Source organism: Rhinopithecus roxellana, chromosome 1 (genome assembly GCF_007565055.1).
Source record: "Rhinopithecus roxellana isolate Shanxi Qingling chromosome 1, ASM756505v1, whole genome shotgun sequence".
Lineage (NCBI taxonomy): Eukaryota > Metazoa > Chordata > Mammalia > Primates > Cercopithecidae > Rhinopithecus > Rhinopithecus roxellana.
In genome coordinates this window covers 144,370,083-144,385,672 of record NC_044549.1, presented here as the reverse complement: position 1 = coordinate 144,385,672, position 15,590 = coordinate 144,370,083, and the positions used below count along the sequence as shown (strand labels likewise).

Genomic DNA, 15,590 nt, shown 5'->3' with positions numbered 1-15,590 from the left:
TTGATTTAGATTCTTCATTTTGGTAAAAATAATCTCTCTTAGAAGTGAATTACTACTAAGAACTATAACACAAGGAAGGAAGAACAAACCCTCAAGAAGTATGCCTTAGTGTTTTAACTAGGATTTGTTAACTGCTTTTGTTTGGGTTTTGGTTACAAAGCACCATAGGATTTGAGTGGCCTTCTCCTAGCCCTAATCTTCCCTCAAGCCCTGTTAATTACGTGGGCGATTCTCCAAATGAGAAATATTTGTTTTGTTTTGTTTTGTTTCTATTTTAAGTTCCGGGATACATGTGGAGAATGTGCAGGTTTGTTACATAGGTGTATGTGTGCCATGGTGGTTTGCTGCACCTATCAATCCATTATCTAGGTTTTAAGCCCTGCATGCATTAGGTATTTGTCCTAATGTTCTTCCTCCCCCTGCCTCTCACGCGTCAAAAGGCTCTGGTGGGTGTTGTTTCCCTCACCTTGTCCACGTATTCTCATTGTTCAACTCCCACTTACGAGTGAGAGTTGATTGGTTTTCTGTTCCTGTGTTAGTTTGCTGAGAATGATGGCTTCCGACTTCATCCATCAGGAATCATATATCGTGTTGTGGCAGCAGCACATGTATACTAAAAAATTATGCTTTAATTTGTAGTAAAACAACTTTGTTATTAGAAGTCATCAAAACATTTGCTAAGGTTTATTTATCCAAAGAAACCTGTACAGATTATTTTGCCAGGATATTTCTATTTACACATTACATGGAATACATTGCACTATGAGTATGAGGATCCTATGATCTAAAATCAATAATAACAAAATAGACTAAATCCGAGAAGTTGGGAGCTATAAAGAAATTACTACACCAAGTAGATAAATTACTCATATTATCATAGACCTAACTACACCAAGCAGGTACTAGCTACACCAAGCAAATAAATTCCTCAAAGTATCATGGACCTATGGCAGGATGCAATAAACCCATCAAATTTCCACTTAGTAAAAATATCTTTGCAAAATAAAAGTAATTTTCTTATAAAAATACATAATTTTGAACATCTTAATCCGTTAAACAAGGATGAAAAAGATGAGCATTATCTCTCAATTTTTTACATTATTAAAATATGCTTTCTATTCTTAAAGCAAACTAGTACTTTGCTTTTCTTATGGTTCCATCTTTATAGATAGTTTTAGACCAAATTTATTGCCTAAAAATAGGCTTTATCATAGTCAAGTCTAAGTTCTCTCTGAAAATTGAAGGAAGCTATCCCTAAATGATTGGATCAAAGTTTTCATCTACTGCTAGAACCAAAAGAAAGTGTTGGGGGTGCGGGGCAGTAAATTTCAGGCCAACTGGAAAACGTAGAGAAGCAAAAGGAAGAAATTTGTATATGGACGACAACTGGAAAAGAAAAACAGCATTTGAGGAAAAGCCCCCATCTAAACACACAGAGAAACAAGAGGAAAATAAATATTTACTAGATGAAATAAAATTGCAATGGAAGAACAGCAGAATCATGTTCTTAAATCCAGTTCTGCTCATCATATTTCTAAAAACAGATATGGTATTTGCATGAGTAGTGGTACAGAAATATCAAGGGTATAAAAAACTACTTATTGCAAGCTAGACAGAAATCAAATCCTGCAAATGTGAAATTCATGTAGCTGAAATTTATTGCTTATTCCAACATCATGTAAGTATTACTTTAAGTAGTACTTAAAAGACTCTTAGATTAACCTTTCCTCTAAAGGTCTGATTTCTATCTGGTTTTATTAATTAAAGATTTATGTATTATTACTCCTCCCTGACCCACAGAGTGGCAAAAAAAAAAAAAAAAAAAAAAAAAAAAAAAAAAAAAAAAAAAAAAAAAAAAAAAAAAAAAACAAGGACCTGGACACATGCTCCTGTTTATGAATGCACCTTATTATTTAAAAGATAGATTAAATAAAACTGGACTCAATATCTAGTACTTCATAAAATAACACGAAATCTGGATTCAATCTGGACTCTATTTAGTACTTTATAAAATAACAAAAACAATGAAATAAAACATATCTAATCCAGTTAAAATATTTTAAAATAAGACAACATACAAATGTAATAGCTGAAAAAGTAACATATTGTCAAAATAGTTTAAAGCACCTGGTCTCAGGAAACATAACAATATTGGATTTTGGTTTAAATAACTGTACCTTTCAATTTTTATTACATTACAAAATTCTACTTAGAAAGCAATCTCAAAAGTGAGACAGAATAGCAACAAGAAAATAACATAAGAAACTCACACCTGTAATTTTGCTTTCTATTTGCAGTTTTGATGCCATATAATTATGCACTATATTAATTATCTTAGAAAGTACTGGCAATTGTTTTCAATTAATATTACAAGTATATTGCATCCAGATGAGTTAACTGCTTTCAGCAATTATTCATATTTGAGCTACATAAGGAAGAAATTGTATATGCAATGAAATGAATAACATTTTTAGGTATGACAGAATAAAATTACTAAAAAATAGCAATAACTGATTTGTTATATTTGGTTTTTAAATACAGTATTGCAGTTATATCACAATTAGATAATTAGTATCCCATAAAGACCAATGAACATAACGTATATTATAGCAAGCAAAATTACTGTAAAATTTGTCGGATTCCATGAAAAAAATCATGAGCTTATTTGAACTACATAAGGAAGAAATTTCATATTCAATGAAATGAATAACATTTTTAGGTATAGCAGAATAAACTTGCTAACAAGTAGCAATCAATAATTTGTTATATTTGGTTTTTAAATATAATATTGCTGTTATATGACAATTAGATAACTGGTATACCATAAAGACCAATGAACATAACATATAGCCAATAAACTACTGTAAAAATTTGTCAGGTTCCATGAAAAAAAATCATGCGATAACATAGGTAGCACCTGCCAATTATAAAAGCCCCTCAAATATTCTGCATCAATATGATTGACTAAAGGTTCAGACAGTGGGTTAGACTAGTGATCTTTATGGTCCCCTCCAAAATTGAGAGTCTATTATCCTCTATGTGTGAATAAATTGGAAGACTGTATTTTTATTTTTATATATACTCTGATACATTGAGCTCTAAAACTTTTATTGCATGGGTTTTTTAAATACAAAAGCCTACACATATCCAAAATATGTATAACTATAATGCTTTTAAAAACACCCCCACATGCATACATCTGTATTATTAACTATAGGTACTATGTTGTACAACAGGTACCTAGAACTCATTTATATTGCTAACTTTAACCTTGTACCCATTGAAAAATGTCTATTTCCCCTATCCACTAACTACCACTATTCTAATTTCTGCTTCTATAAATTTGACTGTTTAAAATACCTCATATAAGCAGAGTTATGTAGTATTTGTCCTTCTGTAACTTCCTTATTTCAATTATCGTAATACCTTCCTGGTCCATGGTAAGTGTTTTTACCACAAAAAACAACAAGGGACACAGGAAACTTTTGGAGGTGATGGATGGATGTATTACCATTATTCTGGTGATGATATAATGAGTATATGCACATGTCCAAACCCATCAAATTGTGTACATTAAAGATGTGCAGTTTTGTCTACAATTATACCTCAATAGAACTGTAATAAAAAAAGAAAACAGCCCTCAACACAAAATTAATCTTTTCATTAATCCTTTGAACTCATCATTAATATTACATTGTTTCCTGGGCTTTAAATGTAGATAGTATAGGAATGGGGTTGAATTCCTACTAATACTGTATCCTGACTGATAAAACCTAATGTATGGAGCACCTTCTATGAGCAGAATACTTTTATAATTGTTGGCATTTAATGTGATTTTCGTAATAGCCCTGCAAGCTTCTGAACTTGCATATATAAATATGATCTTTCAAAATTTCTTCAGCATAAACATCACAGAAACATCCACCTCTCCCTTTAAGGTTGATTCATGCCATCTCTAGGTTAAGACCCTGTACTGCAGCTACCCTCTCTACTGTGTCGGTTGCTCTGTCATTTGCTGCTGTAATATACTCACTAAGCCACTGACCTTCTCCCTACTCTTCATTAACTCTACTTTCCATTCTCCCTACCTCTTTCAATTATCTTTATTTCCCCCTCCCTAGCTTTTCTTAGAACAGGCATCTAAAAGTAATTGCCACAGATATAACTTCATTAAAGTGCAGGCTACTGAACTATCCCACATCTAGGTTTTCTAAAAATTCTTGTCAAAATTTATCCCAGGAAGATATACAAATGGCCACCAAGTACATGAAAAGATGTTCAACATCATTAGCCATCAAAATGCAAACCAAACCACGATGTGCTAATGCTTCATATTACTAGGATGCTAGACCAAAAAGTCAGATAATAACAAGTGGTGGCTTGGAAGTAGAGAAATCAGAACTCTTGTACATGGCTGATTGGAATGCAATATGCTGCAGCCACTTTGAAAAACAGTCTGGCAGTTCCTCAAACAATTAAAAATGGAGTTACCATATGACCCAGCAATTCCACCACTGGGTATCTAGCCAAGAGAAATAAAAACATACGTCCACACAAAAACTTGTACACAAATGTTCATGGCGGCATTATTTGTAATAGCCAAAAGGTGGAAACAACCCAAATACCCATCAAATGATGAATGAATAAACAAAATGTGCTATATCAAACAATGAAATGTTTTTCAGCCATAAAAATAAATGGAATGCTGATAGATGGTACAACATGGATGAACACTGAAAACACTATGCAAGTAAAAGAAGCCAGTTATAAAAGGCCACATATGACAAGATTCCATTTATATGAAATGTCCAGAATAGGCTAATGTAGAGAGAGAGAAAGTAGTATTGGTCTCCATAATGTAGGGAAATAGGAGGAAGATGGAGCAAAAGAGTGTGGGATTTCATTTTGAGGTGACAAAAATGTTCTAAAATCAATTATGCTAATAGTTGCACTTAGCTGTAAATACACCAAAATTCATTGAATTGTGCACTGCAAATGAATGAATTGTGTGGTATATGAATTATACAGCAATAAAGCTGTTCTTAAAAACTTTTTGTCAATGATTCCTGGACAAATGCTTTTCATTTGTCTTTTGGCTATCCTACCATTCTATGTTTGAAATTCTGACTCATCAAGGACTTAAATGCCATACTCACCACAGAGTCTGTCTGTGTTAACTAAACCTTTAAAATCTCAAGACTACCATCAAATCACTCTTGGCATCAGTCTACTTAGAAGGATGAGGACAGGAATAATAGTTTGCCAGCAGGATAGCATCAGTTGTTCCTTTTTGGTGGTAGTCTTGGAAGAGTTCAAGCAGAAGTACAGCTCAGGTAGATAAGGAATATACCTGATTTAGAAACCTTACTTTCCACCAGAGCCAATCCCCACCTCAGCTCCAGGGCTAGTTCCATAGTGGATGTTTCAGTTACAAAGCCCATTACACTCAGGGATCTATATCTTCCTTGGAGTATGTATAGTTCTCCTTGTTTATATGTAATTTGCCAAGTAGAGGTTACACTTACCATAAGTATAATGCCTAGGAACGTAGTTGACATGACTACCTTTATCTGTTTCCCAAGGAAAGGGCAAGAAAGTTAATTAAAGGTCAAATTCTCACATTTGGGAGGAAAAGCTTTTGTTAACCCTTCACTAATTTAACAACTTAACATAGCATAAATCCTTTTAATTATCCAATCCTTGGTTAAAAAATTCCCTTGCTTTCAAAATTCAGAGAAAAATAAATTTTGCCCTAAAATACAGTTTTAAGTTGTTTTGGAAGCTTAATAGAACATTAAGGACTCATTCACATTTCTATTCATTAAAAAATTGATTTATACAGGACAGGTACAATGTTAAGCACTGAGGATACTGTGATGAACAAGACAAAAAAGAGTCCTTCTCACAGGTCCTAAAATTTATCAGAAGATCTGATAGTTGATAGCAACATAGTTTTTAAAATCTTTTGATAGAAGAAATGCCAGGTGATAACAATCACTGAAGGGCAATGAACACACACTTGTAGTATAAGGAATATGCATTATTCATATTTAAGAAATAGGTTAAGAATATGACAATACTCAATTGCTCACATACATTTAAAATATTTTATTTTTCTTAAGTATAACATTAACTAATACAAATAGAAAATTCATGCTTTTTTCAAAATATTCACATACCTGGACTCAAAAATCATGTGACTTTATGATAATTCCTTTTTGAGAGAACATTTACTTGTCATCCACATATTTCAATCTTATTGGTAACTCTGAGAGAAGGAACTGTGTGTTCTCAACTCTGCCCCTTCTGTGGTCTCCCATCGAGCTACCATTGACTTTCTTCACAGAACTAGAAAAAACTACTTTAAATTTCATATGGAAGCAACAAAAAGCCCATATAGCCAAGACAATCCTAAGCAAAAAGAACAAAGTTGGAGGCATCAGGCTATCTGACTTCAAGCTGCACTACAAGGCTACAGTAACCAAAACTGCCTGGAAATTCTACCTTAATTATTTTTTCTTTCATTAATACCACCCACCTTCCCAAGGTTTCTCCTTTTCAGTTAAGAAACTTTTCATTCCAATTAAGAAAACATATTTACCATAATCTATTAATGATTTACTTAATCTAACCCCCCTTGTGCATGTCACACTTCACAAATAGAATGCCTTTTGTGTTCCCTCATCTTCTATTCTCTGATTAACATTGTCTCGTCTGTCTGATCTTAAATTGTTAAAAGGAAATAGGAATGCCTGATGTATTAAGACCTCATTTCTCATTTGAAAATAACTTTTGTTTCAACCCTTAGTGTTGACAATCTTTCTACATGTAGAAGTAAAATTTAAATTCTTAGTAATTCCCTCTCATGCATTTATGCTTCATTTTTCAGTTAATTAAATATTTAACAGAGGTTGGAAAAGGCAAAGAAACTTGAAGTGTTTTGAATCACTGCCAACTACAAATCAATCATAAATCAAAGGAAAGGCCCTTTGAAATTACAATACTAGTCAACATGTAAATATTTGCCTCCAATTTTTCAGGGATCTTAAGGAAAACAAGAGATGCTGGTACAAAATGATCCCTACTGACTAAACTCACAGGACCTACTGGGCTGTTGGATAAAGGCTGAAATAGTTTACAACTATCAAATTTGGCTACACTTCATATTAAGCACAAATGACAGCATAGGTTAAAGAATATAAAGTGTAATCACTGTTAGCCTAGAATACTTGCTTGTTATATAGCAATGCTTAATATTCATCTATCAGATGTCTTCCCTAACTTCTCAAATTAGGAATGAATTCAGTCAACAAAGCCTCATGACTTTAATGATTAACAAAACAATAAAAAACTAAAACCACTACATGACTGGTTAATGAGAGCTAAACAAAAAGAGATATTTGACCAAATGGCCATCAAAGACAAAGCACAACAATAACAATAAAAACTAAATCCATAGGAAAACAATAAAAACAACAAGAGAAAAAAGCATGTTGACTGAGAAAAGAAGTGAAAGATTAAACAGAGAATCGAGATAGAAAGAAAATAGCAGATAGCTACAAGACAATTGATTAAAGTCAAGAAATGATGACAGAGAATGGGCAAGACCAGAATAAAGGAGAAAAATTAAGTACTAAGCAGAATAGTGAATTTTTGATGGGGAATATATCATCATAAACACTATATCAGCTATTTGAGACCTCTTTCTTATTTTATTTCTTATAATAAAAGTGGCTATTATAATGGGCATGAGACACTCACATATAGTGAAACTGTTCACTGTGCTCTATTTATAGGAGGGAGTATGTAGTACAATTTGAAATCATTTCTTTCAAAAATCATCTATCTAATTTATTTATTATTGTGTATATTTAAAGTACACAAAAATGTGCAACATGATGTTTTGATATGCATGTACATGCACATGACATAAGTATACATGTAAAATTATAACTACCATCGAGCATACCAACATATCCATTACCTCACACAGTTTCTTGCACCTATATACAAAAAATGGAATATTATTCACCTTTTAAAAAGAAGATATTGTTATCTTTGACAACATAGATAAACCTGGAGGACATTACGGTAAATGAAATAAGCCAGACACAGAAAGAAAAATACTACATGGAATCACACACATGCAGAATCTAAATTTTTTTAAAAAACTTTTAATTTAAAATTTTTGTTTTATGAATAAATGGACAAATTTGCTTTAAGAATTAGCTGAACCAAAAAGCTGTGTCCTTCAAAGTACTTTACTCCTTAGCAATTCCGTTAGGTGCAATAATGTGATAAAAAAGAGAATAACATCATTATAGGTTTAGCTCCCAGCACAGGAGGTCTGTGTATGCTCTTTGCTAAGTGCCAGTCTCACAATTCCACTTCCCTGGTAGACAATACACTTCCCAGGACTCTCCCCAACAAAAGCACCAAGTAGCAACTTTGTTCTCCACAGATGGTGTGGAAACATAAAGTAGTAACACAAACAGGGAAGAGACATGGTTCTTTATTGTATTTAACTTTAAATTTATATACATAAAAGAATTGCAATATTTGAAGAAACCTTTCAAAGATTCATGGGTCCTTGGAAAGCTCTTTGATTTGTGTACATATTACCATGTATGCTAACTTTTAGAGATAAATGAGTATTCTAACCTCATTTATTAGAGCTTAATAAATGATGATATAGGTATATAATTAGAGAAATAAATATTTAAAACATGATATCTTTATGCAGACAGTTTCTAAAAATCATACTCTTTTATAAGATTATATATTTTTTAAAAAAATACCTTTTATTTTTTAGGAACTTAAATATCATTTATTAGGAACTTAACATCATTTTATTTATCAGGAACTTAAATATCATTTTACTATCTGTGGCTTAGCAACCTCCCCTCCTCTGCAATCAAAACCAAAGAATGTAATACTAGCAGTATCTTAAATGTTCTTACCATGAAAGAAGAAAAGAGAGAAAGAGAGAAAAAGAAGGAAACAGAGAGAGAAAAAGAAGGAAAGAGAAATAGAGAGAGAGAGAAAAAGAGAGCGAAAGAGAGAAAAGAAAGAGACAGAGAGAAAGAAAGAAAGAAAGAAAGAAAGAAAGAAAGAAAGAAAGAAAGAAAGAAAGAGAGAGAGAGAGAGAGAGAGAGAGAAAGAAAGAAAGAAAGAAAGAAAGAAAGAAAGAAAGAAAGAAAGAAAGAAAGAAAGAAGAAAGAAAGAAAGAAAGAAGAAGAAAGAAAGAAAGAAAGAAAGAAAGAAAGAAAGAAAGAAAGAAGAAAGAAAGGAAAGAAAGAAAGAAAGAAGAAAGGAGGGAGGGAGGGAGGGAAGTAAGGAAGGAAGTAAGGAAGGAGGGAGGGAGGGAGGGAGGGAGGGAGGGAAGGAAGGAAGGAAGGAGAAAGAGAAAGGGAAAGAAAGAAAGAAAGGGTGATGTAATGTGAAATGATAGAAACATTCATTATGTTGAATTTGGAGATTATTTCAAAATGTGTATATATATATATATATATACACATATGTCAAATATCAAATTATGCACCTTAATTGTACACATTTTTTCTTGTCAATCATGGCTCAATAAAGATGGAAAGGGAGCAGAAGGAGTATGTAGATTGCCATAAATGTTTTGTGCAAAAGAACTATGTAAACTGAAGGAATTTGTACAAAAAAAGTAAACATTATATATACATTGTATATATTATATATAGATACATTATACATACATTGTATGTATTATATATACATTATATATATACATGTATATATATATATAATGAAGTGTATATTTGGTAGATACTTTCTCACTAATTTAATCCAATCTACCTTTGGAATTTGATAAATTTCCAACCTGCAATGATCACTTTCTTCTGTTAAGATACAGGATACATACACTTTAAAAACATTAGCATAAAACAAAATAATGCTCAATGTTTAGAAAGCATATTGTATGTCATGTTGCTTTTAGTAATTATGATTTTACTGGTGTCATATCTGCATCTGGATCACAATAAGCCATATCACGGCAAAGTCTATCCTTTGAAATTATGTGGGAGGGAGAGGAGAAGACAGGGAGGGAGAGAGAGCAAGAAGAAGAAAATCGAAATTGGATAAATCTCGAAGCTCAGATACTGAAGGAAAGGAGTCATGTCTCATTCTTCTTTGTATCTCTTATATCAGCTAGCATAGGGCTTAAAGTCACTGAGTGATAACTCAGAAAATGTGCTGAATAAATCATTGAATGAAAAATTCCTAATATGAACTCATCTGTGATAATGATATTACAGTATTTATCTTCAAAGTAGAATGCCTTTAGTTAAATTCGATATTATTCATATGTTAACAATTAGACTCACTTCTATATCAATTAATTTTCATTTCTTATGACTATCTGATTGTAATACCATGAGAGAGGCAAGTATCAGGTTGTTTTTTTTTTTTTTTTTTTCCCCCTTCATCCTTTCTGCCCAGAGGCTCTAAACATTGAGTGGTCACTCAAAAGTCATTGACTTTGGTGAATATTAGTTAGGTATGTTTTATGTTCTGTGGTTATCATTATTTGGGTCATCAGCACCCTTGATGGCTATTGATATTTATCAGTATGTTGAGATAAACGTAAAGATTGAAATTCACCAGTAATCTTTCTAAACGCAGATCTGATTATCTCCATTCCTTTGCCTACAGATAATATTAAAACCCTTAATTAATTAAGAGTAGGATCCTACCATTATTCATCTCTGTAAAGTCACTGCCTAGCACACACCCTGCCTTCTAGAAAGTACTCAATAAATACTTGTTGAATAAATTACTATAAAATGAATAAAATCTATGACAAAGCAATGCATCATTAACTGTAACTAGTGTAATGTCATGTCTATATCTAACCCTATTTGTAGTTTAAGTATTAGAATCTTAAAGCCACTTGACAGAGTTTGAGTTTAGGCATTTCCAAAATCAATGATCATATAAGGATAAATAAAAGGTCCTTATATGTACAGAAGAAAAAATAGAAACTTGAGAGATAAGCTTTCCTAAATAATAATGGGCAAGGTAAATAAGAACTAATTTTTAAATAAACTTGAAAACAAAAGAGATTTATATCTAAAAACCATAGAAATAATACTTAAAATAACCTATGCGTTCATTTAAAAACACGATAAAAATATTGTCTAATTTTTAAGTGTCAAGTTCACAGTCAGAATACATAATCTGAAGACTCTAAGCTGTTTCTGCAACTACATTAAAACAGTTTAAATAGTAAAATAGAGTCTAGATTAGTGTTCAATAAAACAATTTTAAGATATACCTCAGGATTGTCTGTATATAATAGAATTTTAGAAATTAGCGTAAATCATCCTGAGTTCTACATAACTAAACACATTTTAAACGTCTTTATGTGGAAACATTTTATAAACATACTACATGTAAATCATTTTAGAAAGCCATACCTGCAAAAGAGTTGTTCTGTGGAGCTTTAGTGCCCCTTTCTGGTGAATTTTAGCAAAGCATCCTGAACAATAATCTTCTCCACATTCAAGGCATACCTAAAAAGATTTTTTTTTAAAAAATTACATAATCTTATAAAAGAGTATGATTTTTAGAAAGTGTTTGCATAAAGATGCCATGTTTTAAATATTTATTTCTCTAATTAAATACCTATATCATCAGAATTGAGAAGCCTGTCCCAGGCTTAGGACTAGTTAAGGGACTAGTTGTCCCAGTTAAGACTTAACTCTTTGAAGAAAACTAATTTGAAAACACTAATTATTCTTATAACAAAATAAATGTAGTAGTTTTAATGTAGGTTTTAGATGTATATTTTAGATGCATGGATGTATGCATAGTTTCTGAATAAATTATAAAACAACCAGTAGCCTCAAGTCAAACTTCTTGACCTGGTAAAAACTAAACAGTATTATCTCTGGGTGAATAATCCTTCATTTTTATGAGTTATTTTATCTTTCTGTACGGATTTACATGACATAATTACTTTCAAATGATATGCATACTCTTTGCCCTCCAAAATCCCTATACACTTCCCTGGAAGGTACTCCTTTACTGGTGGTTCTCAAAATATGGCTTTAAAATTTTTCTTATAAGCATCTCCAAAGGAAAAAAAAAATACTGAAAAATACTGTATAAGAAAAAAATACTGGATGGAACTATGTTACCATGTCTGTCATGTTAATAACTGATAAAATGATTATGGGCAAGTTTATATTTAACTTCCAAATTATGATGTTTAAAAATGTAATTTTAAAATTGTTGGACAAGTTAAATAATGTAAAATATTTTGTACCTATGATGGTGCCAACTGAAAGAGAAAAGGAAATGGAAATTGGATGCCAGGTTCAAGATGGTTGATTAAATGTACCTTGAGTGTGTCTTTCTATAGACAGGAGCCAAAGTATCAAGTAGATATTCACATTTCAAATAGACTGCCTGTGAGAGAACACTGGAATTCAGCAGAGAGACGATGGGAGACACCAAGGGTGAGGAAAAGAGAAACAGGGCTTCCTGCTTGGGGTCACTGGGATCTGGACTCAGGGAAGGAGTAAGTGAAGGATTTCCAATGCTTTCACATTCCTACCATGGACCTATGCAATCCTAAGTATGGAGAGATCTGGGAGCCCCATAGGCCTCCACACTAGCGTAGAGAGGTGTCTGGATATCACACAGAGGAATGGCTAGAACTCATATGACATCCCATAGGCTTCCAAGTGCTGAGCAGCTGCACTAAGGTGCCATTCTTGGAGCCCATACCCCAAGGGTCTTAGTCCTGCCCAGAGACCACTGGTGCCCTTCCTGTCTGCAGGGCCGGGGAGCAAGAGCGGAGGCTGGGTGTTCTCATGCTCTGCCACTACTAATGCATGACCTGGTGCATTCAGATAAAGCACCCCATGCCTGTCAGTCTCTCCTAAAACTGTCTGCTGGCCTTGCCATAAGAGAATGTTCTGCCCTTCCTGGTGGCTGGCCCACAACATAGCCATCGCTGACCCACCAGTGTTTAGCGGGGGACCCGGGATCAGTCCAGCCCCTTTATCACAGCCAGCTAATGGGTGGCGGGCTATATAGCATCAAATGCCTACATCAAAAAGATAGAAAGATCTCAAGTCAACAACCTAACATTACACCCCAAGGAACAACAACAACAACAACAACAACAACAACAACAAAAGAGCAAACCAAACCTAAAGCTAGCAGAAAAAGAGAAATAACAAAGCTCAGAGAAGAAATAAATAAAATTGAGCCAAAACATTTTAAAAATCAACAAAACAAAAAAATGGGTCTTTGAAAAAATTAATGAAATTGGTGGACCACTAGCTAGATTAAGAAAAATGAGAAAGGATTCAAATACGCACAATAAGACATGATAAAAGTGGCATTACAACTGATACCACAGAAATACAAAAGATCATCAGAGACCACTATGAGCATCTCCACACACGAACTAGAAAACATATAGAAAATGGATAAATTCCTGGAAACGCATAGCCTCTCAAGACTGAAACAGGAAAAAACAGAAATTCTGAACAGACCAATATGAGTAGTGAAGTTGTATCAGTCATAAAACTTTTCCCAAGAACAACAACAACAAAAAAAGCCAAGATCATACAGATTCACAGCAAATTCTACCAGTCACAAAAAGAAAAATTGATACTAGTATACTGAAACTATTTCAAAAAAATCAAGGAGGAAATACTACCTACTCATTCTAAGAAGCCAGTGTAACCCTGATACCAAAGCTAGGCAAGGACACAATAAAGTTTAGAGGTCAATACCATTAATAAACATAGATACAAAAGTTCTCAAAACAAATACTAGCAAATTGAATCCAACAACACATCAGAAAGATACTACTCCATAATCAAGTGGGTCTTATCCAGGGGATGGGGGATGTCTCAACATATGCAAACCAATAAACGTGATTCACCACATAAACAGAATTAAAACCAAAACGACATGATATCTCAGTAGATGCAGAAAAAGTATCTGATAACATTCAGCATCACTCCATGATAAAAACCCTCAAAGAACTAGGCACAGAAGAAACATTCACAAAATAATAAAGGTCATAAGACAACAAACCCCAGCCAACATCTTACTGAACTGGGAAATGTCTAAAACATTCCCCCTAACAACTACAAAAAGACAAGGATGCCTACTTTTACCACTTCTATTCAACATAGTACTGGAATTCCTAGCCAGAACAATCAGGCAAAAGAAAGAAATAAAAGGCATCCAGGCCGGGCGCGGTGGCTCAGGCCTGTAATTCTAGCACTTTGGGAGGCTGAGGCGCGTGAATCACGAGGTCAGCAGATCGAGACCATCCTGGCTAACATGGTGAAACTCCCGTCTCTACTAAAAAAACAAAACAAAACAAAACAAAACAAAACAAAACAAAACAAAACAAAAACAATTAGCCAGGCATGTTGGCAGACTCCTGTAGTTCCAGGACGCTGAGGCAGGAGAATGGCGTGAACCCAGGAGGCGGAGCTTGCAGTGAGCCGAGATCATGCCACTGCACTCCAGCCTGGGCGACAGAGCGAGACTCTGATTCAAAAAAAAAAACTCAATTAGAAAAAAAGGAAGTCAAATTATTTCTGTTTGCTAATGATGTTATCTTATGACTAGAAAACCCTAACGGCTTCTCTGAAGACTCATCAATTGATTGCATAAAGAAAATGTAAGATACATACCATGGAATACTACTCCACTATGAAAAAGAATGATTTTATGTCTTTTGCAGCAACATGAAAGGAACGAGATGGAGGCCATTATCCTAAGTGAAATCACTCATAAACAGGAAGTCAAATACTGCATGATCTTACTTGTAAGTGGGAGAGCTAAACAACAGGTGTTAACTAAACACATGGACATACAGAGTAGAAAAATAGACATCGGAGACTCCATATATTGCAACGGTGGGAGAGGGGTAAGGACTGAAAAATTACATAGTGGCTACAATGTTCCCATTCAGATGGTGGGTACTAAAAGCCCAGACTTCATCACTATGCAATACCTCCAGGTAACAAAACTTCACTTGTACCAACTAAATCTATAAAAATAAAAATAATAAATTTTAACAAAGCAGTGATATGATATGTTTTATCTCATTTAATCCTCACAACAACTCTATAAATTTACAATCATCATCGTATCTCCATAATGAAGAAGAAATAACAAAGGAACATAATGATGAAGAATTTGTCCAGAGTCATAAAAGCTAATAGTGGGGACAGGAATTCAATTCTACCATGTGGCTCAAAGCTTAAGCTCTTAACCACAATACACATTACTAATCATTAAATTAATCACTTACAATAAACTAAAATAGTAATCAGTTACAGATACTCTTCAACTTACAATGTGGCTACTGCTGAATAAACCCATCATAAATTGAAAACATTATAAGTCGAAAACGTACTTAGTACAACTAACCTACTAAGCATCATAGCTTAGCCTGGCTAACCTTAAATGCGCTCAAAACACTTACATTAGCTTACGTTTGGGCAAAATCATCTAACACAAACCTATTTTATAATAAATTGTTGAATATCTTGTGTTTTCTTTTAACCTTCATGATCACA

General features: G+C 33.4%; 1 protein-coding gene across 2 annotated transcripts in view; it reads right to left on the bottom strand.

Moving 5' to 3' along the window:
• The window catches only part of ZBBX (zinc finger B-box domain containing), a 141,676-nt gene that overhangs the window by 98,568 nt on the left and 27,518 nt on the right, over positions 1-15,590 (bottom strand). For both annotated transcript variants that reach the window (XM_030938483.1, XM_030938480.1), the window contains exon 9: positions 11,448-11,543. In XM_030938483.1, the coding sequence (XP_030794343.1) occupies positions 11,448-11,543 (96 nt within the window). The remainder of the gene's footprint in view (positions 1-11,447; positions 11,544-15,590) is intronic.